Here is a 26,558-nt window from a genome sequence, read left to right as displayed (position 1 = left end):
TTCCTCATGTTGTGGTGACCCCCCAACCATAAAGTTATTTTCATTGCTACTCCATCACTGTCGTTTTGCTACTGTTATGAATCGGGCGACCCCTGTGAAAGGGTCATTTGACTCCCCCAAAGAGGTCGCAACCCACAGGTTGAGAACTGCTGGCCTAGACCATCTCTTTGCTAGCACCCTTCGATTCAGTGTAGGACGGATTCAGACGCTTCTTACTAACATTATGTCATGCGCTATGCCGTGACCCTGCTCTTTGCTTTCCTGTGGCCTGGAGGAGGGCAGCTGCCGGCAGGACCAGCAGCAGGGAGGATGTGACAGACACCCATCCATCTCCAGCTGGCTCCCCTGATGGGGAAGTCCTTCTGGAAAGCCATTCCCCTGGCTGAGCCGTCTGCTCACTCGTTTCCCGCTACCACTCACAGAAACCCTACCTACCCAGGGTTTCAGAGGCTCCAAAGATTTATGGGGGAGAGAGCATCATGTCTCTTGTGGAGTGGCTTGGTGGGTTTGAACTGCCGACCTTGCGCCTGGCAGCCCACCGCTTACCCAGCAGCGCCTCCAGAGGCTGTTTAATGCATACCGTGGACAGAGTCCTCATCTAGAAGCAGAACAACATCCTGTCCTGTGTTCTCGGGGCACCTGACGAAGGACCGCCCAGCACTGGCCCTTGCCTCCCTCCACCTGGGCTCTCCTCCTCCCATTCTCTGCTTCAGCCCCCAGGGCTCCTTTGCTTCCGGGACCACCTGACTCCACACGCTTCTCTGCCCGGAGGTCTTTCTATCTGCCGTTCCGTTGGCCTAGAGGCCTCTTCCCTGAAAGAGAGTGGTTCGAACCCACTAGCCTCTCTGCAGGAGAAGGACGGAGGCCCCTCCTTCTGTGGACTAGTACCTTGAAACCCTGTGGGTCTGTTCTACTCTGTCCGAGGGGGGCCCTGGGAGTCAGCATTGACTTGAGGGCAGATGTCACCACACCCCTCCGTTGGCCTGCTCACAAAAACTGGCCCAGCCCCTCACATGCCCCCTCCTTCCCGGCTCTTAGATGGATCTGAAATGGCCTTGTCCTTTATTTGCTGGTTCCCCGGCTGCCCCGGCCAGCTCCCCTCCCCACATGGAATTTCCTATCCCAATGTTCTCACTGGGGACAAGGTCGGCAGAGATCTGTTCTGGGGTCCCCAGGGCTCCCTCCCCTCCTGGCTGTGATAGGTGCTCAAGAAAACTGGGGGGGGGGAGGGTCAAAAACAGGCCTTGAGCCCTGCAGAAATGAGTCAGCTGCCAGTGACCCCTCCCCAAGCCCCAGTCTCCTTTCTGACAGGCCTTCCACCCACCCGAACCCCAGCACCCAGGGGCATGCCAGCTCAAGACTCCCTGAGCTCATGCGCAGGGAAAGCTAGCCGGTGGGGAAAGTGTCCCCTTTGGGTTCGCTAGGACACCTGGTACCCACCGGCCTCTGTCAGAGCCAGTCCACTGCGGTACGAGAAGATGACATCGGACGCTGCTCAGTTTCATAGTGTATCCTTTAATAATGGTAGTTTTTCCACGTCTGGTGTGAACATGATGTATTAGCACAAGCAGTCCACGGATGGAGTTTAGGAAGTACACGCAGAGATTTGGGGTGGGGCTGCAGAAACACGCGAGTAGAGATTTTTTTACAACAAGGTAGCTAGCAAAGAGGTTTGCGAGCGCTGACACAAAGGGGCAGGCTGGGCAGCAAGAGGAAGGATGGCAAAGCCTAGCAGGTTGCCCGCCCCACGGCAGTGAAGAAGACCCTGCTTGCATTGTGCCAGGGTGGAGGCCCAAGGCTGCCAGGGGTGCTGCATTTTAAAGAGAACGCAGGCGCTTGTATTTGTGCGAACCCTCCCGATTTCAAAATATGGACTCCTAACGAAATGCGTCCACATAAAAAGACAACAGGTGAGGGCCAACGCGAACACTGGCCCCCGTACCCGCCCACGACACTGATGGACCACACGCCTGGTGTGCTGCGTTATTCAGGGACGGAGTGCTGCAGCTCCCTGTTACTGATGAGGAAGCAGAGACTCAGAGACGTCAGGGCTTGAATCCCAGGACTGAAAGACCGGGGTCTGCAGGTGATGCTCACTCGGCTTTCCGGACGGTGGTTCTCAGCTGTGGGAACGAGCGCCTACCTCGAACCAACTGCGATCCTCACAGCAAGCGAGGGCTCGATTCTCATGGTGCCTCTCAAGGGGCAAAAGCGCTTCCGCTTCCAAACTACTGTGGACAGTTAGAGGGGGCCGACAGGTGTGGGAGAGAAACTAACTATTCCGCAAGTTTTGTGGGGGTGGGGACGCTAGGGGGCAAGAGCTGGTTTAATGATGTCACAAGGTACAAAGCGGCACAGGGATCCAGCAGCAAGAGGGGAAGGTCTACATCCAGGCAGCTCACCTGTCGTGTGATGACACACTATTCATGGGGCTCGTAACGATAGGAACATTTACTGGGGAATTAATATCCAGCCAGAAAGTGTTCCAGGACTGTAGTTGGGCAATCTCCCTTCTGCCTCCTTGTGAGTTGGCACCTTTAGTGCTTTCGAAATACCTCTGAGGAGACTGGGGTATGGTAACATGCCAAAGGCCAGAGAGCTAGGGGGTTTTAATCTAGGTACTCTGACACCAGAGCCTAGGTTTGACCTTCTACTCTATGACATCCCTCGGTGTTCCATTGTCATCAGGGGCAGTGGGGCGCCCCGAGCCTCAGTTTCACCTACCATTACACTGAATTAGGGGGATTATAGCAAACTCTGGACTATGCTGTTACATCATGAAGCAGTGGAAATGGGCTGCTTCTCTGTCACTAGACACAGGGTATTCCTGAAGGACCTGATGGCCATCACCTTGACTTCGCATGTCAACACCGCCTCATCGCTGCCTTTCACTTAGGTCGGCTTAGAGAAGAGGAAGCTACCTTTTCCTGACTCATTTCTCTTTGCATGTCTTTCCCTGGTGGTGCAGGGGTTACGAGATGGACTGCTAACTGCAAGGTCGGCAGTTTGATGCCACCGGTGGCTTCATGGGAGAAAGATGAGGCTTTGTGTTCCTTTAAAGATTTATAGCTTTGGAAACCCAAAAGGGAAGTTGACTCCATCCTATAAAGTCACTAAAGGTCACACTGGCCTTGATGGCAGTGGGCTGGGTTTGGGTTTTTGGTTTGTGGGGATCATGATTCCAGCGAGTTGCAGAAGAGAATCTAAAGTACCAACATGTCCTGTGTCCCCGCTGCCCAAGACAGGAGCCACTCGCCATGCGTGACCATCAAGCACTTGGAATGCAACTGGTACAACTGGGGGACTTAATTTTTCGTTCAAATTACATTTAAGCAGCCACATCTAGTTGGTGGCACCACACTGGACGGCACGGCACTTATAGGATGACCTTATCTAATTTCTTGAGTCTCTGAAAAGCTTGGGGAGGATCAGACTAAGTCAAGCTTTGTCATAGGCTGGGTTGGTGGCGGGGAGGAATGATTCACATTAAAATTCTCAGTAGGAAATAGTTCCTGTTTGTTTGTTGTGGGTGGTGGGTGGTGGTGGGGTGGGTGGGGTTCTTTAATCCAAAGTAGGTCATAACACTGTCTCATTGAAAACATATCCATGAACTCCACGTGTGGCTGCTGCCACCTGCGTTCCAGGTTCTACAATCTAATAGCTAAGAGACGTCTACCCACACGGGCCCAGGAGGAAAGTGGAGAAGAACCAGCTGTAGCTCTTCCTCCTGCACGTGTGCTCTTTTTAGGGCTTTGCCTTCAGAAGCTGACCTCGGAGATCCGCGATGATGTCTGTGAGGTCAAAGGGCAGACGCATCGCAGGGTCATCCTTCTCCCAGTAGGGCCGGCACTCTGGTTTCTGATCCACGGGTAACGTCCGGGCAATTCGGGACTGACACCTGCAAGAGAAGGAGCAGCCGATTAATTGCAGGGGAGAGAATCTTGGGGGGCCTCCACCGGTCCGAAGCGTAAGCAACGCTGGAAACTGCTCTGTCGTCTTCCCCTGTGCTGGTGGCGGCGGCAACCAAGACAGCGAGGAAGTTAGAGGAGGGTGCAAGGCAGACAATCAGGGCTGGGAAGAAAGAAGGATTATTTTCGGAGTAGCCTCCCAGGAGCCAATCGCCAGGGAGAAGCAGTTCCTCTGCCTTTAAAATGGAGAATTATTTTTTCATTATCTCAACTGTTATTTAAAGTGTGTGATTAAGCCATTATCAGATTTAAATGTTTGTGGGATTTCAATGTATTACTAGATTACCGAGAAAGATTAAATTGAATTTACGGCATTAAAATGTCCAAGAATAGATTAAACAATATTACAGGCCAGGATTGACTCTGGAGATCCTGGAGATTTACAAGTGTCCCTGGCTTGCCGTGTGCAGAAAGAGGCACTCGGAGGAAGCCCGATTTAGAAGGCTGTATGCAAATAGAGGTTAATAATCATTTCCACTGATGGAGAGGTGGGGAAAACTTCCACAAAATTAAATTAAGAGGCTAGCAAGAGTTAGTCCCCCAGGAAAACACTTAAATCACAGTTTTTATTAAATGGATTATTCATCAATAGTACAGAAATTAATTATCATATGCAACTAAATTACAGCCGTGTAGGGAAGAAGAAAAAAAAAGTTGGGGCAACATCCTCACACTTTGGCAGGCATCTGTCTCTCCAGGAGACCAGCTTATTTCAGATTAGTTTGGGAAAGCTCAGTGGCTGTAGCTTTATTTGTCTGAACTTGGAGAGCAGGGAACACACATTGCGACGCACGCACACCCTTCTGTCTTGGTGCACAGGGAAAGGAAAATGGGTAAACTGAAAAGAAACACTAGGGGCACATTTGGGAGGGGCCCTGCCCCCTGCCCCAGCCTCCTCCACTTGCTCGAAATCAATTTGGAAAGTGGTCACGCATATTTGTCTTCCGACCATGGAGGGCTAAGACAGAGTGGAAGCTCCTGGGCCCACAGCCCAGGTCCCTGGCGGATGAGAGAGAGAGAGAGAGAGAGAGAGAGAGAGAGAGAGAGAGAGAGAGAGAGAGAAGCTTTCTAACTAAAAGACATCTTCTTCTCTGGGGAATTATTAATGGCGAGGGAGACCCCCACGGGAAAACATAGTTCAACTTCACACCTATTTTTGCGTGTGGTTAATTGCTATCCCGGCATCTTGTGCACTCAATCTGTCGTGCGTTACACATAACATTCCAATATATCTTCGGCTCCCCGCGTCAGGCCCTGATAATAGCGTCTGTTAACATGCGCTAAGTACGATTATGTAGCACATCACTTCATAAATAATAAGATTAGCTGACCTCGGGGCCCCAAGAAGAGTAATGTGTTTAAATGTTCTCATTATTTATTTAAAACAAGAATTAAAGCAAGAGAAGCCGCTTTTGACAATCCTCTTAGCATAAATATTAAACTGTTTGCACTGATAAGCCACACACTGCACGGAAGAACGGAGGGTGCGTGCTGCAGACTCCTCCGTAATGGGTTTGTGAGACTCAGCCGCTTGCTGTCGCGGTGCCGAGGGTAGATCCCTGTTCTAGAGACAGTCTCCAAATCACATGAAAGGGATGAGGGGGGAAATTAATATTCAAGGGAAGCTGCAAAGCTTTTAAAACGGTGCTTTCTCTTGCCTCCGCATCAAGAGAGGGATGCTCAATGTACTAGGTAGGGAAAGTTATTCCAAATAGAGCATGTCCACTCACAGTGGATAAATGATCCATGCACACATTATCCTGGCTGGCAGATTCAAGGGAGGCGATAAGTGTCGATCCACCTAGAATGTCATCAGGCTTGTAAAAAGTCGATAGAGATGCTTTTTCACCTGTCAACTGGGCTTTGCCCCCTCACTCTGAGAAGGGATTAGGAACGGAAGACGGCGGGAGAGGTACACGGAGGTCGAGTTCTAAGAGCTTCCCCGGGCCTCTGGCTTTTCTTCTGGGCAAAGCGGCAGCATGGCTTTCTGCCACTGTCCTTCTCACTGGAGAAAGGCTTGTGTGGGGACCGGCTCCCCCTGTCCCTGCAGACCCCGACGGGCCAGCAGTTGTACCTGTCTACCGACCGACTCGGGGCCGAGAGTCGGAGTCTTTGCTGGAGTTCATCAGGGCCTTCATTCAGAACTTTCTAGATCTCTTCACCTCCCACTGCCCAGCGCTCCTTGCCAGTTTCCAAATGGCAGAGCTCCAAGTAGGCTCGGGAGCAGGCTTGTTGCTGGAAGTGATGCGTTGACCCATGAGAGGGGACGCCCACGCCCACTGTGAATGTCAGTAGAGATGCTTTTTCACCCAGTCAGCCCTGTGCCTCGCAGTGAGGTCCGAGACAGAGGATGCTACTGTGAAGATCAAAGTGAAGGAATACATGCAAGGTGCTCAGAAACTGCCGGGCGCGTCCTCGGTGCTCAGTGCGCACTAAAGACGAGCGTCACTACTGGTCCTTGTCCTCACTCTGGCGACAGGGGAGAGATGCCCAGAGAACGGACCTGTGGCATTGCCCCCGCCCCCACTCACTGGGTGGGCAGCCTCTGGACTGGCCTTTTGAGAGGCTTGAGTCAAGTGGCACCGGCCTCGGAATCCTATCAACAACACGACAGTCCTAGACATCGAGGCAGATACAGTGCAGCTACGGCAGCCTTCGGGTGACGGGGCCAAAATGTTCATATTCAAAAAGACTCAGCAGTTGGTCCCGAAGCCCTAGAATTCAGGAAAGGTGCTGCTATTGGACTGTCAAGTGGTGGTGATTTAAGATTGTGGACGTTGACAGGAAATAAAACTGGATGGTCTCTTAGCATACATTCGCTAGATGTCTTAACAAAACAAAGGAGCCTTCTGCTGTCTAGGAATGCTGACAGTCGTGGGCACATAGTTGTCCTGGATCCACTCCCACCTGTCCCACCAACAGGACTCTAATTTCCGCACGGAGAGTCTCTCCTTCCCTGGGTTCAACCATGGGTTTATATGACATTGACTTCACCTGGATATTCAGGGAGGGCCTCGGTTAGTTTAATCTGCGCCGCTTACCCATTGTCTTAGCCGCAGAGGGAGCCATCTGACACAAGCTGGGGAAACTGAGCGAAACTCTGGGGACTACTCTGGGAGCCGAGGGAGGAGACACTCCCTCCTCTCCTGGTCTGTGAACTATAGATAAGGATGCGCTATCTGGAACGGCCATGGTCATTTGCTCCCATGCAGAATACTGGCTATACCATGGACTACCAGGAAAAAAAAAAACATGGGTAAATCTCTCTCAGAAGAAGTACAAACATCTCTCCTAGAAACAAGGATGGCAAACGAGAATGTTTGGGACGTGTTATCAAAAAGGCCCGTCCGTCCCTGGAGCAGGGTGAGACAGAGGCTTGAACTCAGTGAATATTGTGACAGTGGTGCTGGGCTGGTCCACACTCCACAGGGCCCCTCTGAGCTGGAGTCGTACCCGATAACCAAACCCGAGCCTGGGTTCTGGTGTGGGGAGCTGGAGCAAGCCTTACTGGAAGGGAGGTGCACTCGGATTTTTGTTTCATGGACCTTGACTTTTGCTTGAGTTCAGTTTTCTGTCACTGTGACGCTGGATGTTCTAGCTGATATCCTGTCCGTAATTCCTACTTCTCATCTCTACCACGTGTGCGGAGGTGAGCGGAGGCCCTTAATCTTTGGTTCAACTAATAGTTCTATTGAGGATAATTTCCTATTAAGAAGGTCGAGGAGTGCGGGATGTCACCCATGCTAGCCTTTGTATGAAAATAAGTCAGTTTTAATAACTAGACCTGGATGATCTTTCTGAAGAAAAAATAAATGTAAAGCTCCCTAAAACCAGTGCTCTCAAGAAGAGGAGGCCATTCTTAATGCCTATAAAATTGAGCTAACTGGTCCGAGCATTGCAGTTTCCCTCCTCTTTAAGCTTATTGTCTACACCTTTCCTAAAAAAACAAAAAAACAAAACAAAAATAAAACCCATCCTTGAAGGCTTCTTGGGCTGTAGCGGGAAAATGGAGCCAGAAGAGGCAGCCCCTTCTGCAGCAATGAAAACAGACTCCCTCTTCCCCTCCTAAATTCACGTGATTTAGAATCAAAGGGCTTGACTAGATTCCAAAAAGTCTTTTCTACTAGTGACATAAAAGGATGTAGCTGGGGGGAAAAAAAAGGATGTAGCTGGGGGTGTCCCGCCGGCTGGCCCGTTAGCAGACGGCCCAGCAGCAGACCCCACAGGTGTAACTCACACAGGCACCAGTGCCCCCCGACTCCCCCCAGGGCTGCTCTGCATTTGGACAAGCAGGGTTGTAGCTACATTAGTGAACAATGGTCGCTATGCTAAAATTAACCACTTTAGCTAAAGTGTGTGTTAATTATGGGTATGCAAGCAGTCAATAAAAGGTTAATGCAGAAGTCAAAGGATACATTTCTTCCCTTATTGCATCACTTCACAGACTAAATGACCAACATTATACTCTGTGTTTTCAATCAATAGGTTTTACAGTAATGTGCTGGCCATTGATTTTAAGAAAACATATATGATCCTGGTCCCTAAATTTTGCAGCAAATAAGGAAGAGACAGGTAACACTTCTATTACTCTTGATGAGCGCTACAGGAAGAGTTCAGGAGAAAGACTTTCTTTTGGAAGACTGAGGATTAGCATAAGCATGCTCGAATTAAAAACAAGACCCACGTACACTATTAGAACTTCATGACCAAAGATTACCAGCACAGAGTTGGTAATTGAGACAAGAAAAAAATAACCCCCAGGAGAGAGAATCTAATGGGAAAGAAGAAAATTACTTCTGATCAAAATGACAATGATACTTCATACGCTGCATCATCTGAGAGAGATGCAGAGCGCGAGCTGAATCCTCATTCAGAGCGAAGCTCCCTTAGCCAAGGTTAATCCAATGGTAAGTGGGGCCGAAGGGCTGGGCCAGACTCCAGACATCTGGCTGGCTGCCCTTTCCACTCCATCCCTCCTCGTTTCATGGATTTTAATTTGGATCCCGTTCCCTCACTCCTTATAATATCCATGCCGACTCCAGACATTCAAAAGGTTCCAAGGCATTTTGGGGGAAATAAAGGAGGAAAAGGCTTATTCTGTTTCTAGATGGAGTTTTATTATGGCAAATGACGGACATAACGTTTTTCTTTTTATTTTATGATTCTGGGGTCCTTAGAGCTTAAGAGTCCATAGTCTATGGAAATGCAAGCTGCAGGCTCACCTTTTAAAGGGACACGTTTCTCTCATCAGATCCCCTATGTGGCTGTGAGAAGGCCCCGAGCTGTGGCTAGGGGCCTGACTGCTAACCTAAGCCCCCTCAGAGGTACGGAGGAAGAGGAGGCCCTGCGGTCTGTTTCCAGTAGGATTACAGCCAGGAAGACCCGACGGAGCAGTTCTGCTCTGTGTGCATACAGGGCTTATCATGAGCTGGGATCATTTTCATGGCAACTGACAGCACGACTCTGAGAATTCTCTCAAACTCCCGGTTTCTGTGATATTTAGGTCACTGGTGGCATTCAAACCATTGAACAATGGGTTTGCTGCATTAATGACCGTTTCAAGTAAAAACAAAAGGATATACCAAAAGGCGCGTTATTATTTCACACAGCTAACATTTAAATAAGAAAAAAGAGCCACACAAAAATCAGATTATTAGAGTTTTAAAATAAAAATGAGAAAATATGAAGCACTACCAGACCAAAAAAACAAACACCTGTAATTGAAGATACTTTCATACTGCTTCTTGATTGGCATCTTCACTCTCAATATTCTTTGCTTTTATCCAAGCATCATTGGGTGTGTGTACCCCATTCCTCTAGAGGTAAGCTAATTAGACACAGTCACTGTCTTTGATCTGTTAGGAATGGGCAGCTTCTCTTCTCTGAACATAGACTCATATTTTGAAAAATTTACACTGATTTTTCTGACAACATATTTAGCTCTTTGAACACATTCAGGAATTACATAATTCCCACAAAAAAAACTTTTATTGGGGGCTCTGACATCTCTTATCACAATCCATACATTCCTTCAATGTATCAAGCACATTTGCTTATATGCCTCCATCATTATTTTCAAAGCATTCTCTTCCCCCTTGAGCCCCTGATATCAGCTCCCCATTTCTTCCCCCTCTCTCCACCCACCCACTGTCCCTCACAAACCTTTGATAAGTTATAGATTTTTTTCCATCTCTTACATCATCCTCCGTTGCCCCTCACCCACTTTTCTGTTATTCGTCTCCCTGGGAGGGGTTCTAAGTTGATCCTTGTGATTGATTCCCATTTCTTGCCACCTCACCCCACCCCCACCAATCCTCCTGGTATCTTAAAGGACTTTGGGTCCTATCAAGGAGCTGAAATGGATGGCAGCATGTCACCCTCTGGTTTGACATTTTGTCTATTTACAGTATATGTTTGTTTACTGAAGTAACAAACACAGGGAGTAAATATGTATTTCATCAAAAGTATAATGAGTTTTATGAAATGAATAAATAAATATTACACACATAGTTCTGTCCAATTTTTTTATACCTGTGGACAGAATGAACATCACTATGGGTGCTTAGAATACACTGTTGGGTAGATGGACATTAAAATAGAGTAAGGAATGTAAACTTGTGATTTCTCTACTGCCCAGCCGCTCATCTTACAGAGAACCGTGATTGCGAGTGCCATTTCAACAACTAGTTCACCATAGTGCAACAATTAGGTATGGATTCTGCTAAATCCGTGTGAACCAGCTGAATCCCACTACTTAGTCAGGTTCTATGTCAACTTGGGTGGGCCATGATTCTCCCCCGATGCGATCTAACATTATGTGGCCAACTCGACAGTGGGATCTTCTGTGAAGCCACCGAACAGTTGTGGGGAGAAAAGACCTCCTTAACCTAGTCAACGCTTTGATGCTTCTGAAAGAGGTTGCATTTGGGAGTGGCTGACTCGGCATAGATTGACAGCGTGTGGAAGCTAGCTGGCTGTGCGGCTGGGTTTGGATCCTGCATCTGGTTCATTGACCTGTTACATTGCCTGCCAGTCCCAGGAGTTGTCAGTAGACTGCTGGCCTTGGATTCACTCAGCCTGGCATCACCAGCCTGTGGTCTCCCAGCTTCATCTTCCTGCTTCCTGTTCATGGGCTCTTGCAGCTAGCAATCAGAGTCAGAAGAAGCCTTCAGCTGACATCTGACTCTCAGACTTGAGCTGGACCGGACTTACCCCCTTCTACAACTGTGTGAGATCTTTCTGGATATGAATCTCTTTCCATATACAGACGCACATCCAAGAGTCACCAGTGTTGCTTCTCTGGAGAACTCGGCCCAGAAGTAAAAAGTGAAAAGGACAGAAACCATTCGGGAAAGACTGGAGCAGTTTAAACTCCCAACTCCATCGGAAGATAGGCCATGACTCAGAAAGCACATACTTCTTCAAGACAGCTTTCTATGGAATTTAGATTGAAATGAGGCGTTGACAGTCATCCTGGCTGATGTTACACATTAGAATGCCTTCCTGTAAACAATAAGCCAGAACCCAAGCTTTAACGGCTTCATGGAGCAAACACTGGCACCGAGTCAAATCTACAGCTAACTTGCAAAACACAAGTGCCAGGAACAGCATGAGGAAACCAGGAAATAGCGCTGGAAAGAGATGCAACAATTCCCTCAATGGCCTTAACATGTCGGAGGAAGCCTGGCATGGGCCAGAATGTTCTCTGTTGGTCTCAGGCTCCACAAGCCTTCCAAATAGTAGCATCTTGCCACACAGAGTGTGACTGTAGTGTTTAAAGTGAAATCTTTTTCATGAAAGGCATTTGACCACACTTTATGTACAACTGAGAGATTTTCACATCAAACACAACACCGAGTAAGAGGCTATTCCATTATACTGATTTCATGGTCTCATAAAGTTTTGACCTCCATATAATAACCTGTGAGGGGATGAGCCTGCAGTCCATTTATGAGAATCCAGAGCAGCTTCTAGATCAATAAAGTCCACAAACACCAATGTGAGGAAATGCTACACGTTCGCCCATGTGTCAGCATGGTTTTCTATGGCAGGCAGCATTTTCCAACCATGTTGGCTGGGCTCGACTTAACGTTAAGTCAAACACAAATCTACTTTTGGACCTCAGGGTCCAGGGAAGAAGTGCCAAACAGAAAGAGAGCCTGTGTGGGGCTCTGACACTACTCGGAATGTGAAATAGAAGCTTAGGGATACTAGGATGGGATACTAAGTGTTGGGATACGAAGATGAAGCCATTAAACCACGTGGATGTCCAGTCACTTGTCAGGCAGTTGTCAGGCCATTCCGTAGGGATACTGCTGTTGCTGTGATCCCAGCCAAACCCCCTGCGTATCTTCGAGCGTCTACTCCGCTCGACGCCCTGGGGAGGAGAGCATGGTACAGGCACTGGACAACTGCTAGCATTGCTTTGCATCCCCCAGGTTTGTTCAGGGCTCACAAGCCCTTTTCCAGACTCACAATGGTCTTCCGAGTCCTCAACAATCCTCCTCCGCAACCCTGAGCCGTGATGCCTCTTGACTATAACACCGGCACGACGATCTGCTAAGCATGGATGGCAGGGCCTGGCTAGTCTTTACATTTTAATGAGGTCAAAAAGCATGTGGATTTCCAACTTGGGCTTCCCAGAAGATATTTCCCTGGATAAGGAGTATCCCCCGTCATGGTTTTTGGAACCAAGACCTCTTCCCATCTTAAGTTACTGCTAGGAGCTGTTGCCTGTGGCCAAGGCTCCCCTAAGAAAGGGGAGGGTGCTGGGGTGAGGCCTGATGGAGCTCAGATAGTAACATCTCTAGGTCAGGGGATGAAAAGGCAATAGACAGAAAACCTGTTGCTGATATATACAAGTCAGGGTACTTTGGCCATGGATGGGCTCAAAGGTCCCCTTGTGCTTTCTTCTGGCATCAACTGGAGTACTGTGGTCTCTTCTTTTCTCCTGGTACCTGCTGTTTCTACCTTTGCTTCCCAGGCTACATGACCTCCATACGCCTAGCCCTATACATGTCTCAGACATTCTCGTTAGTAATGGGACGTAGGAGGCAGGCATTCTGTCTCATGGCAGTGCTCCTCCAATGGCATTTCCCTGCAGACCACAAAGGGATCGTGATACTGCTAATGACAACATTCGACATTCATGAGCAGCGAGGGCCAGGCACGACATACATCTTCTATTTAATGTCTATCCTCACAACAGCCTGATGAGGAAAACACCATTTGCATTCTCCTTTGACAGACGAGGGACACCGAGGCCCACATGAACGAAGATTTCAAAGCTAAAACAACAACAACAACAACGACAACCCGAAAGAGGGATATTGTCAAGATTTGAAGCCTTTACACTATTCCAAAAAAGACCCTAAAAGAATCATGTGAGGTGCTTGCTAAAAATAGAGATTCCCCACAACATGTTGCCAGAAGTCAGGATCTACAAAGAAGGCCCTAGGGATTACACACACACCACACACACACACACACACACACACACACACACCCCTTTAAGGTTCATTTTCACGGGTGCCCCGGCGACTCTTGTGGTGAGGCGAGTTTATGGAATGAGGCTAGTACTTTAGCATGTTCCCCTGCTTCAAGGGCCACCACACTGAACGTCTAATGGGGTGGGGCTGAGGGACTCACAAAAGCTTTGGGGGCCATAAAGAACTGACACTAGATTCTTGCAGGCCTGTGACGTGAATGCCTGTGCCCTACCCGACGCAGGTCAGTGAGGACTTTGCAGGGCCCAGCACACAGACACAGCTCTCTGACCATTCTGTCTCCCGGGTCCAGGAACCCCAGCCAGCCGTGGGACCACTTAATATGTGAGACTGTTTGGCACACCACTGGGGTATAGACCCAGGCGGTAGAAGGTTGAGAACTATTTTACGCCCAGGTTCATTTGCCGGCTCATGAGTTATATAATCATGGCGATGAATAGGCTCCCTTGACAGCGGGGCATTTAGGAGCTGCTGACATTTGATCTTTGGCCACATGATAGGGTCACCTGAAACCGGCATGACTTCTACCTGCCCAAGGGTAACAATACAAAGGTCAAATGGGCTGGCTGAGTCTACGGATGAAGTCTGGGGCAGCTTGGTTAGGAGCTTTAGGAGAGCACACAAAGCTATAGAACCGCTGCCGAACTGCGCTCAACAAAAGATATACAATTTCAAAGTGGTCTAGAGTAACTTTGCTTGCAAGGGAATAGAATGAACTCATTATTTTTAAAGGGCAACAATGAAAACAAACACTTTCGAAGAAAATGGATTCTGCCAGTGAACCTGCCATTGGGAGGGAAGGCAGACAGGCGCATGACTTAATGAGTGATATCAATGCCATACCTCCAACATGGCAGAAGGTCCAATTTGAGGCAATTACTGCAATGGAATTCCCACCGGGTGGCACCAAGGCATTTCAGCCATTGAATACGGTCTCTCTGCCGTCTTCGGTCAGCGCAGCACCCCTCAAAGGAGCATGATTGACAAAAGACAGCCCGTTCCTAATTCCATGCCTTCTTAAGTGGCTTGAAATTTAAGCAAAGTTTGCATGGGATAGCGGCAAGCTTCGGAATAAGTTATGGTCAGGAAGTCAAGGCTGTTGTGATTTTTAGATGCACTCTAACTTTTTAAAAAATTCCTTGTAGTAAACCTGAGGATTTTGCTTTCTGAATAGTTTGTTAGCTTCTGTCCACTCAGAATCAGCTCACGGAAGTCCTGTAGGTAACGAAGAGCTAAGAAACTCAAGCTAAAAGGCCAATGGCATTGCTTTCCAGAGTGCAACGGTGTCATCAGAAGGTGACCAGATGTCCCGATTTTTAACAATTTTTCCTGTGTCCCACGGCATTTTCAAAAAGTCTCGATTTTTGGAAAGAATGCACAACAAGCTAGGGTATATGGTTTTCAGCTGCCATGTGGCTATTTCGCCAGGATCTGAGTTTTATCAATGGTGTCCCAGTTTACCAATGTTAAAATCTGGTCACCTGAGCACCACCTCTGGAAAAGCTGACCGTATAGAAGATCCAACTTGTACAAGGAGTCTGTCTTCTATAAAGGATTTCCCTGTGAAGTCCAAGACCAACAGACAGACTGCCAGGGGAGCATAATCCACTCATCCTCCGGGGAGATGAGCCGAGCAGCGGACAGTGGCTGAGAGAAGCAAGGGCCAGCTGGTCTGCCTGGGGAATGCTCACTTGAGTTGGATGCTGCGGAATAAATGTGAGTTGATCGCTTCCCCAACTGCTCACCTGCCAGTCTGTTGCCACTGTGCTGCTGTTTTTGGAAATACTTCTGCATAACCCACTGAATTGGGTTTTCGGGGCCAGGACACATCTCTCAAGTTTATTTTAAGCGCATTCACAGCACGAGGCAGGTAGGTCCTGCTTCTCCTCTTCGAAAACATCCATTAACAGGTGGAGCACTTCCGGGGAAGACGCAGTGGCACCGGTGCCACCAGTGGGAGTGCGACTCGCTGCTGAGCATGAAAGGGGAAGGCGAACAGGAAGACGCTGCTTGTCACGCACTCAGCGGCGCTGTGACGGATCCATGTTTTTCACTGATTGAAGGGCCAGTCAGAGTTCCAACAAGCAAGGTCCTTCAGGATCCACCCTGCCCACCCTGCTTCTCTGGCCTTTGCTCCTTGCACCCAGTCCACGCTTCATCGGCCTCCAAGCATCCTGGCTTAGCTGCCCTACCTGAGCAGGCCAAGCACACTCTCGGGGGCAGTGTCCACTCTTCCTTCGACTTTGAAACGCTTCCTCTGAGATGCAGCCACACGGTTTGCTGCCCCATCGCTTCAGACTGTGCGGTGACGGAATCCAGTCATCAAGACCTTCCCCAACCACCATACTTAAGACACAAACACCCCGCCCCCCACCCCACTTCGTCCTGCTCACCTTTATGGCCCGCCCCGCACCAACCCAATCAACACCAGTACGTCTGGTCCTCCTTTGCGGCCCGTTTTATTCACCATAACACCCTGCCATCGTCTGGGGTGGGGCGGGGCCTGCGAGCATGCAAGCTAGCGCACAGGCCTGCGCAACACACGCACAAAGCAGATTTTTTGGTGCTCATTTGCATATTTTGCCGTGGCCACGCCTCCTTGTGGGGGTGACCTCAGGGGGTGAAGACGGGGGGGGGGGGAGGAAATGGTGCAGGAGACCAAATGATCATGTGAGACAGAGACCCCCTGACCACCGACTAGTCAGGGAGTTCTGTCTGCTTCACGCACTGCTACATCCTCAAAGCCTAGAGAAAAGTTTGGTAAATCGCAGCTACCAAATTATTGTGGACTAGAACGGCACAAATGATTGCAAGTACCACCTTTAAAGGGGAACTAATTTCTCTTGGCTGTGGCTGCAACAATGCGCTCAGGCATAGGAACAATTGCGAAGACGGTGCAGGGTCAACGGGGCAGTGTTTCGTTCTGTTGTGCATCGGGGTCGCTTTTGGGTTGTGTGGTAGTTACATAATCTGGTGTCAATTTGAGACTTATGAGTGAAGGGGTGGAGACTAGCCTGTCAATCAGGTCATAGCCAATGAGGCCTCTGTGTGGCCATGGCCTTCTCCTGAGGGTTCTGGGAACTCTGGTTCCTCCCTGGAGGCTGGAGACACTCTCAGATCACTCCCTGGGAGACATTGCAGCTGACAAGGCACATGGATACAGGATGATGGCAGCCAGAGCTTTGCAGCTGGAGAAGCCACATGGAGACTCCTGCCAGCCCTGAGATGCTTACACTGCCACTGGACCCAGAAGACTTCCCACCCACTGGCCTATTATCTCCCTGCATTCGGCATATTGCGTGTGTTTTGTGAGTCTGAAGAGGACTTTATAGATTGGTATTGGACCTATGGGCTGATATCGGACTTATGGACTTGATCTAGACTGGGCTGGGATGTTTTCTCAATATTCACTTGCTATTGTATATAAAGCTCTTTCTTATACACATTTGAGTGTCTCTGAATTTGTTTCTCTAATCGACCCAGACTAACACAGGCTGGAACTGACTTGAGGGTACCTACCAACAACAACATAATAATATAATAATAGTGATAGAAAAAACATAAGACACAAAGGAGGAACAATGCCATCATTACTCGGAATCAGGTCACAGCTGCAACACGATGTAAGAGAAGGAAGACAGGTTTGGGAAGTCAAGGCTCAGCTCTGTGTCTACCTCAGCTTGTCACTTTGGGCAAGACCTTGACTTTCTGGGCATCAGTGCTCAGATCTGTAATATGAAGGGCTGGGCTGCGAGACAATCGCTACAATTCTTCCCATTTCTAAAAAAAAGTTGGGATTTTACATATAAATGACATCGTTTAACTCCACATACTTTCCCTCATCAACATGTTACTACTGAGGGAGGGATGCGAGAGGTGATCCCAGTTTGGGAGATGAGGAAACGGAGACTCAGATAGGCTGAGTGCCTTCTTCTGGGTCACACGGCTGGAGCTGGAAGGCGGGTTGGACCAGCATTTTTCCACGACACTGTACTGTGTGATTGGGTAAAACTGAAAGTACCATCAACAGCTGTTACTCTGATTCAAAAGCTACTTTTGGTTTTGTTGGCAAGTTCTAATCCCCTCAGAGGCAACACACATATATATATATATACCACGGAGCAGATGAATTCCTGGGCTCTTTTCTAGCTAAAGAATCCGTGGATTCTCTGCCATTCGTTCCAAGATTGGTGATAATACACTGATGCATTTGTCTGTGGATATTTAAGGATAAGAAAAGAGCTACACTTGGTGCAGTCCTTTGATCGAGGTGAAGGCAGGTCAGGCGACTGTCGCACCAAGGTCATTTGCCTAATTGACCCTCCTTGAACTCCAAAGATGTAAGAAACATCTCATTCTTCTACCAAAAGTGTCTCTGTATCTTAGACTGGCAAGCTTGTTTTTATCCACATGAAGAAAGATGACAGCTCAGTGGGGTCTGCTAAGGGTTTGGGCAGGAGGAGTTTGTTCTTGTTTCTTGCAGTAGTAATTTGCTTATTCATTCAACAAATATTTACCAAATCCCAGGATTTAGATAAATAGTAGCGAACTAGATATAGTTCAGAGCTTACATTCTGGTGAGCAAAGACTGATAACCAACGCATGTGCTAGTTATAAACCACTCAGCTACTAGTAACAGTGACTAGAAAGAGTAATGGTTGAATAAGGAAGCTTATTGCCCTCTCACATTAAAGAAGATGCAAAAGTCGCCCGTGGATAAGAGAGGCGTCGGCTGCTCTATTTACCTTTGTGCCCTGACAATCTTAGTGGGTGGCTTCTACCTCGAAATCACCTCATGATCCAGGATGGTTTAGCTGTAATGCCTGAGTCCCAGGCAGGGGGCAAAAGAAAGGCCATGTGATGATTAATTTTATGTGTCAACTTGACTAGGCTCAGGTGCCCAGTTGTTTGGTCAAGCACTACTCTGGGTGCTGTTATGAAGTAGTTACACTGATTCAATCAGTGGGCCTTAAGTAATACAGACCCCCCTTCATAATGTGGATGCACCTCACTAATCAGCCAAAGGCCTCAACAAAAAGGGAGTTTTCCCGCCAGTGCCATTCTGCCCCCAGACTATAAACATCTTGGCTAGACTTTCGACATACTTTTCTTCCAGATGGTTGGAATCTCTTTCCTGTCAGCTGAGCTACAGATTTTGGAAGATGAGATGGGAAAAGTCATGCTTTCTGACCTAGAGATTATAGATTTACTATCCCCTGGAATTGCACGAGCCAATTCCTTAACCCATCCATCCATCCGACCATTAATTATTATTGTTGGGCGCCATTGACGTGTTTCCTGCACATAGCGATCCAGGCACAACAGAATCAAACACTGCTCGGTCTTCACAATCACTGCTGTAGTCAAGCCTGCTGTGGTTGCCACTGTGTCAGTCCATCTCATTTAGGGTCTGGACCTTTTCACTGCACGATGTCCTTCTTCAGGGACCGGTCTATATACATACATAAGCACATATGTACATCCTTCCATGACTGGTTCTGTGTCTCTAAAGAACCCTCAGACAGGAGGGAGATGGGTAAGATGTGCCCTTTCCAGCTGTCTGCTTCTGAAGTGGAGAGCCAATCAGCCCCTCCCAGTCCCTGACTTTCCTCAGGCACCGGGCTTCACGGGCCCCTGGGACGTACAGGTTTTCGGCTGGACACACAGCTCCTTCCAATGACAAGTGAAAACTAAGATTCTACAATGGGGACCAGGTGGAAAAAAAAAACATATTCTCTGTCACAAGGTACAAATACGAATCAGAGGATTCCTGCTAGAAAGAAACCCTCGGCGCAAACAAACAGGGAACCACCAAGAGGGAGCGTGGAGAGGCAAGGAGAGCTTCGGTCAGTGGGCTCTGGAAAGCAGCTGCCTGGAGGAAGGGTCTTTTCGGTGAGAGGAGTTAGGCATGTTCAAGGGACGGCAAGGGACACTGTGACTGGAGGTGGGTGATGGGGGGAAGGGAGGAGTCACCTTGCAGACTCCATTTTCTATGGGATGGGAGACTCCAGGAGGACTCTGGGAAGGGGAGAGATGGCCATCTGTATCAGACTCCTTTAGGAACTGGACCATCTCAGGAGAGGAAACGTGTACCCCCAGTATTCAGTTAATGAAGCCAAATACCTTCCTTAAGGCTCTTCTGCGGCTTGAGAGGCCCCGGCCCATCTGGACCCGATAGGACGGAAGGTTCTGAGCCTGATCGGCCGAGGGCTTTGATGCACTGTTTCCCTGCACTGACGAAGTCCAGTAGGTGAAGCAGCGCCACGGCTCCTTGTATTCCCAAGTCCACCCAACGTGTATCTTCCAAATACACCTCCCCTCCCCTTTCCACGGTTCCTTTTCTTCTTGGGGCAGTGGATTCCGGCTGAGGAAGAAGGGTAATCCTGTATGCTGAGAGCCCTGGAAGACGGAATAGGCTTTCTGAGTTTGTGCGGGGCGCGTGCTTCTAAAATGACTTGGATTGAAAGTTTTTTTGTTTTTGTTTTTGTTTTTAAATCCTGCTTCAAGGCAACAGGCCAACTTCTGAGATCCTCTGACTGAAGTTTCTGCTGGGCTGCCGGTGGTGCCATCACCGGGCAAAGCCCCATGGAGCCTCAGGGAGGAAGGACGAGGAGCTGCCGGCAAGAGTGCCTTAGGGGGTGCCGCACAGCCTCTGAGCTCCAGGTTAACAGGGTGGGTTCATCAGGAAGCACCAGAACCCCACCTCTCCCACCTGGACATCTTGGAGACAGAAAGGAGCACAGACACAAACCAGAATCTGTTTCTTTCCTGTAGTCTCACATCTCTGGCCTTTGAGCGCCTGGGTCTGGGGCGTGTCCACAGGCGGGGGTGATCTGACTCTCCCAACCCCATGTTTGCTGGTGGGATGATCTTGGAGAGAGCATCGAACCAGCCTTTTCTTGTCTCTCAAACAGAGACGGCCAGAGACTGGCACTGTGGCTGGTCAATACCGACTGTGGAAAGGGAGTGGCCCCGGGTGCCGGGGAAGAAGGCTGTGTTCCAGTGGCCAAAATGGAAAATGAGAGAGGCCACGTCCTTGGTGCTTGAGGTGAAGGCTGGAGGGAGAGAGCGGCTCTTTGCTGGAAAGATCCCCCAGGCCCTCGGCGCAGACCTTAGGTGCTTTCTCATTTGCCAAAACCGGAATCAAAGGAGGAAATCTGCTGGTGCAGGATGTCATTAGATAGGAGTCTTGGAACCAGAGCCCTGGTACAAGTCACCTCTCCAGCTCCTGGAAGCGGGCCGGTAAACAGCAAATCGGGCATTACCAGTGCCTGGCAGCCAGCACAAGCCAGGGCTCTGCGGTGAGGCAGCCCAGCCCAGCAGAGTCCAGCCCAGCCCAACCCATCAAAGGTTTGATTTATTGCTGTCCTCTCCTGCCCCCCTCCCGCCCCCCTGACTTGGCTTCTTAGCTGACTGAAAATTAGAATTAGCACTTTTGGGAAGCACAGTTCTGCTCTGGAGACCACCTGGGAGTTGGCTCAGAATAACTTACCCAGGGCCTATGCTGCTTCATCTGCAGTGCTAGTGGAGAGGTTAGTTCAGGTGGGACTAGCAGACCTGGGGACACTGGCCGGCCCTCATTTAAATGACTCTAGGTTTCTAGCTGGAGACGGACTCACAAAGGTCTCAGTGGCCAAAGCCAGCAGAAAGGTGCCAGGCCGGGTTGGTGTGTTTAGGTGACATCAGCAGTGACCTATGTGGTGAGCTTGCACAGGGACCTGGCCCCTGGCCACCACCTGGCCGCCTACCAGTACCAGAGAGGCCGCCATCAATGTATCCTTGCAAGGATGGTGGAGGTGGGGCGCGGGGGGGAGGGAGTGGCCTTTTAAAATGCAACTGCTCTGGGGACAATATTTCACGTGATCTGGCCCGCTCCGCTCGATGAAGGGACTTCCTGGGGAGCAGGAGAAGCACTGAGTGCTACAGTCTCTGGAGGCGGGCAGGGGAGGGGGCTCCACAGCCCAATCGTACCTTCCTTCCCGTTTCACCGAGGCTCAGCCACGTGGCCAGTCTTCTGGGAGAGATTCGTTCAGGAGGCTAGCAAACACAGACTCCAAGCAATTTAATTGGTTCCAAGTTAATGTCCTTTTCCGGTTGGTCTCATGTAAGCACCTGGGAGTTATGGTCACTAACTTACAATGATTTATAAAGTTCTTTCCCAGGAGAAGGGTTCTTTGGGCAGGCAGCGAGTGTGTCTGTGAATGATTTCTCCGCCGTGGGTACGGTGCAGGGATGAGGGGGCAGGTTAGACTGAAGAATTGGACGTGCTCTCTTCAAAGCGAGGGCAGCTTCATTTTTTTTTTAAAGCAAAGTAATTTCTGATTGCCTTGGGTTGGCACGTCTAAACGTCCCACTTGACAGTCATGGCTCCGAACTCCGATGAGCCCATGTACAGGGATTGGTGAACCTTCTTGGCTCAAACGTGGCTGGAGCCAGAGTCTGGGTCCTGCGGTCCCAAGTCCACCATCTGCTTGCTTGCTTTTTCCAGTTTTCTTGCTGTAATTTTTAAAAGCTCACTTTCTGTTTTTTTGTTTTAACAATGACAAGGTGCCAGGAGGCAAATTATGCATTTAATTTACACAGTCCTACTGACCCATCTTAGAGCTGGGAATGTGGAGGCACTTAGTTATGAACCTTGACCACGGTCACCCAGCTTGTGAGGCAGGTGACCAGGGGTGAGCCCAAACAACCTGGTCCCAGAACCCACACTCCAAACTGGTACAGCACTGGGTTACTGAAACAAGGCACAGGCAGCCTTTTAAATCGTACAATGTCGAAAAGTTGATCATAAAGAGCAGGCGTTTCCGACCCGAGTCTGTCCCACCTCCAGATTGTTTCTTAAGGTGGTTACTTTGTCTCTTTAGCAAGGTTAGGTATCATGTGATGGCTTCCTGCACTAGGTGCTGTCCCGTAAGCGGCCACACCCCCGGCTGTCGCTCCCCTAGAGGCTCACCACTCTGCGCCGTCGGAATCGACTAGTTGTTTCTGTATGTGTGAAAATGGTGTTTGCAGTAACCACCCCCCACCAACAGGACTCCCAGTAAACCGTACCTCTGGCCTCCTCTCCTCCAGCTGTCCTCCTGGGACTTGCTTTAAATGACAGCTTTCACAAATGCCTACGGTCTGTCTATATGCTTTATTTATCCCATGACCTCAGACGGGACTGGGGAGTATTTCTACACCTGTCTGACTCTGGTCCAGGGAAGGACAGCCTTTCGGATCCTTAGAGAAAAGCTCCTCATGGGATTCACTCTCTCCAACCTTTTGGCAAAACATCCCAGCTCTTGCAAAGCATCCCCTGCTTTCTTCTTCTGGATGGGTGGGAGCCTCTGAGGACTGCTTAGCAAGGGTAGGCATGCATATTTAGACTGGAAGGCCAGCCTTTCACAACCCTTTACAGGACCACCCCTTCACCACACAGGCAACTGGTGAGCCCCAAACCTAGTAGGGAGTGCTTATCATAAGGATTTCCCCAATGGGAAGCCATACCTGGGGGATGTGGTTTGTTCTTCTGAAAAACTGAACCCGAGTCCCAAGAAACTTGTGACACTGAGGTTTTCCTTGGACAGCAAGTATTCCTTGGGCATTTCTGACAGTAGATGATCATTTCTTCCTTAGTGAAAACATTTCATTCACTCCCACATTTGGAATGCCTTTTGATGTGTGGGGCACTGAGGATACCGAATGTTTCCTAAATGCTTCTGTCTTTATCAGAAAGGGTATATGACTTAAAAACACACACAGAAACAATAAAAGCAGAAAACCAAAATGTATTTTGAACTACCTAGTCAGCATACACATTCTCAAAAACGGTTTCCACCAGTGCAAGCCCACTGCTGAGATAATCAATCCTGGGTACTATCTCAGTTGTAAATGGTGATCTTTCACAGAACTGCTTACAATTAGAAACAAAATGGGACACACCTACTCCATATACACTCGTGTATAAGCCGAGTTTTTTCAGCACACGTTTAATGCAGTTTTTGTGGTGAAATTAGGTGCCTCGACTGATATTTGGGTCAGCGTCTACTCAAGTATATATGGTAAATGTCAATCAATGGAATGTGAATCACAGGAAGGACCCTCACCGATGGTCTAGGCATACAGTGAACTACTCCACAGCCACCAAATAGACTGATACATATTTATATGCTCTAACATGGAAAGATTTCTAACCTTAACACTTATTATTGAATGAAAAGAAAAAGAGCAGTGTATTGATTTGTATAGCATGATAACCATGTGTCTAAGTAAGAACACAAACCACTCATTTCTCTGTGTGTCTATGTATAGGTAAAGGAAGACATATTCAGAAGGGTAAGGAGGTCTGAGGTGGGGATTAGCGGCCCTAGAAGACTCTCGCTTTCTCTATGGTTATAAGTGAATATGCCTGGCTATTACTTGTGTAATTAAAGTAGACCCCAGTGCTAACAGCTGTGGTGAATAAAGCTAAGAGCCTTAGCTGGGGCTTTCACTCGATTAAAGAATACAGCCATCTTCAGGCCGGATTGCCTTTCCACCAGCCCCAATTCTGGACTTTCAGCAGCAAGTAGTGAAGTTCTTGGCTTGGTCAAGATGGATATTTGAAGTTGAGGAAGCAAAACAATTGCGTTGCACCTTAAAGGCGGGGGTGGGTGGGGGGGGCGGGTGCTCCTATCGTATTCTTCCACGTTTTCTCTAAAGGCTCGGTCCTCCGAGGCTTGGAGTAGGAAAAGGAAGCTCTTTGCTTGGACCTCTCACCTTTTCCTAACTTCCGCCGATCCACAACCGAAGCCTTAGAAGGGAAAGGCTACAAATAAAGGACACCTAAGTTTTATAAGAGTTCTTTCATCTCCGAGTCTGTTAAGAAAACTGTCAGAGCCACAAAGATGCAAAGTGGAAACAGATGTTCTTCCATCCACAGAGCTCTCAGGGACGGTTTCAGAGATTCCTGTTTGTTTCCTTACTAACCGTACCAACCCACTTTTCTTGTCCATCGGTCCAGCCCCTAGCACATTTCTTGGGCCCTGTGGGCACACATGCACTCAGACGGGACCTGACCACGGCAGCCTAGATTTCCGGCAAGCCCTGGAGATGCTGGCAAAGGCCTGGCTTAGGCTCTTGGTCCCCACTCTGCTTCTGAGTTCCCCGAGAGTGTGTGCTTAGCACAAGCCAAGAGAGGGCAATGACATTAATTCTCTGTCTGGTTGTGGTCTTCCCTTTGGGAAAGGGCAGCAGGGAGGGCTCCTTTGGGATGAGGAGGGCGATTGGGAACACACGCTCACTGGCCCTCCGCCTCAGCTCAGGACTCCCGGCCCTCGCCAGACTTTGCTTTTTCGCACCTTTGGCACCTTAGGTTGCTCAAGGCATTTAACTTTAATTCCATGTGACTTCAATCGTGTCCAAATTACTGTAAAAAGGAAGAAGACAACAAGCTGTAAATATGAAGAGAGACAGAAAATCATTGAGAATCCTGCCTTTATGAATATTTGATGAAGAAAGGTTAGATCCATAGCTGGTAAATTATAAGAAATTATGTCCATCATGTGACTCTGTCAGCAAAGGTTAATACAAATGGGCTGGGACTTAGTTGGGACTGACAACGCAGATTAAAAAAGAGCGGTCCTGTCCTCCTTGCAATTAGTTTCCTCCCTACTTCTTATTAGGGCAAGAGGGCTGATCACACGGCTTATGGCAACAGAGCAACTGCCCGGCGAAATCATTTTGCTTTTTGGACTTGCACTGCATCTTCACAATACATCAAAGGCCAATCTCGCCTTTGAACGGGTGGTTGCCATGGGCAGGATCCAATTATTAACTCTTTGGGGTCTATAGTGCCCTGGCCGTAGAGGATGCTGATGATATGCAGACCGAATGGGCGATAGCTGGATACATGGACCTCCTGGTTCATTTAGCGCAAGCGGAAAAAATGGTTATTTTTGCTTCAGTAAGAGCTCCAGTCGAGTGTAAAATTGTCTATAATTGTGTTATAGGAATCTGCCGGGCTAAAGGGCTTTTCAAGGCTTCCATCATGAACCTTATTTCTCAGGTATTTATGATTAGTTTTCCACTTAAAAAAAATCTGAATTAGGTTCTTAATGTGCTCGGCCTAGAGGCGATTGCTGTTAGGGTTATTATTGTTATTAGTGCTTGGCAAAAGGGATTAAGGTATTCATCCTGCTTGCTTTGTACCACGGAGGAAAATGGACTCGCTGTCAAGCAGCAGAAGCGGGGCTGCTGAACAAACGAGGGTGTGGACCCCACCCGCCGCAGGGCCTCGCTTGTTCCAGTGTGAGTTTGGACTTCTGGGGGTCTCTCTGCGCTCAGTCAACACACGCTCCCCTCGCCTGAAAAGAGCCTGGAGAGAGAGGGTGGGGTGAACCACCAACCAGTAACGAAAAAGCCAGAGCCAGGGGCTGGTTTCTAGCCCCTCCGTATCAGACTCTGATCAGCAAGGTGCAAACCAGGCACTCACTAGCTTACTGGCTACCACGAAGGGCCTAGGGCAAACCCTCTGGCCTGAGGTCACCCTCGGTGGTGGTAAGGATATGGTGAGTTATATACCTTTTTTATAAGTTGCCATCACTTTTAAAATGAGGGGCATGGCTGACAGAATGATCAGAGATGCAAGCAGCAAGGCACATCTGCTCATGGCGTGGAGGGGGTGCGAGGGAGCAGGAGATGTGGGTGATGGAGGGGGTGTGCTCCCCAAAACCTACGCGCACAACCCAGAGGCCACTCCACTTCTTCTGAAGCGCAAGCGAGGTTAGCAAAAGAGCTCCGTTGAGGGAAAGGGTCTTGGGAACGGTTACGCATGCAGTCAAAGCCACGACTGGCCTTGTCCTGCCGCAGGCAGCAAATGCACTTCACCGTCGGGGCACTGTGCTCACCGGTCTACAGAGCCTTCTCCCAAACAAAGACTGCCCTCTGCCCACGTTTACAGTTCTCCCCAAGCAGGACAGCTAGCACATCAGGGGCCTCTGGATGATCAGATCAGCTAATCAATAGCATTGACAGTATTTCTGCCTAAAAGCATGGGGGTGCAGTAAGTAAAGCACCAAACCAGGCAGGATCTTTGCCAATACATTACCTTCGACCTTTGACC

General features: G+C 48.9%; 1 protein-coding gene across 1 annotated transcript in view; it reads right to left on the bottom strand.

Moving 5' to 3' along the window:
* Positions 1-1,540: 1,540 nt before the first annotated feature.
* FTO (FTO alpha-ketoglutarate dependent dioxygenase) overlaps positions 1,541-26,558 on the bottom strand; it is a 451,554-nt gene continuing 426,536 nt past the window's right edge. Inside the window, exon 9 of the mRNA XM_075538030.1 lies at positions 1,541-3,898. Within this exon, the coding sequence (XP_075394145.1) occupies positions 3,745-3,898 (154 nt within the window). The 3' untranslated portion in view covers positions 1,541-3,744. The remainder of the gene's footprint in view (positions 3,899-26,558) is intronic.

This window comes from Tenrec ecaudatus, chromosome 18, assembly GCF_050624435.1.
Source record: "Tenrec ecaudatus isolate mTenEca1 chromosome 18, mTenEca1.hap1, whole genome shotgun sequence".
NCBI classification, from domain to species: domain Eukaryota; kingdom Metazoa; phylum Chordata; class Mammalia; order Afrosoricida; family Tenrecidae; genus Tenrec; species Tenrec ecaudatus.
The sequence above is the reverse complement of the archived record's forward strand: the minus strand, read 5'-3'. Positions and strand labels throughout refer to the sequence as shown.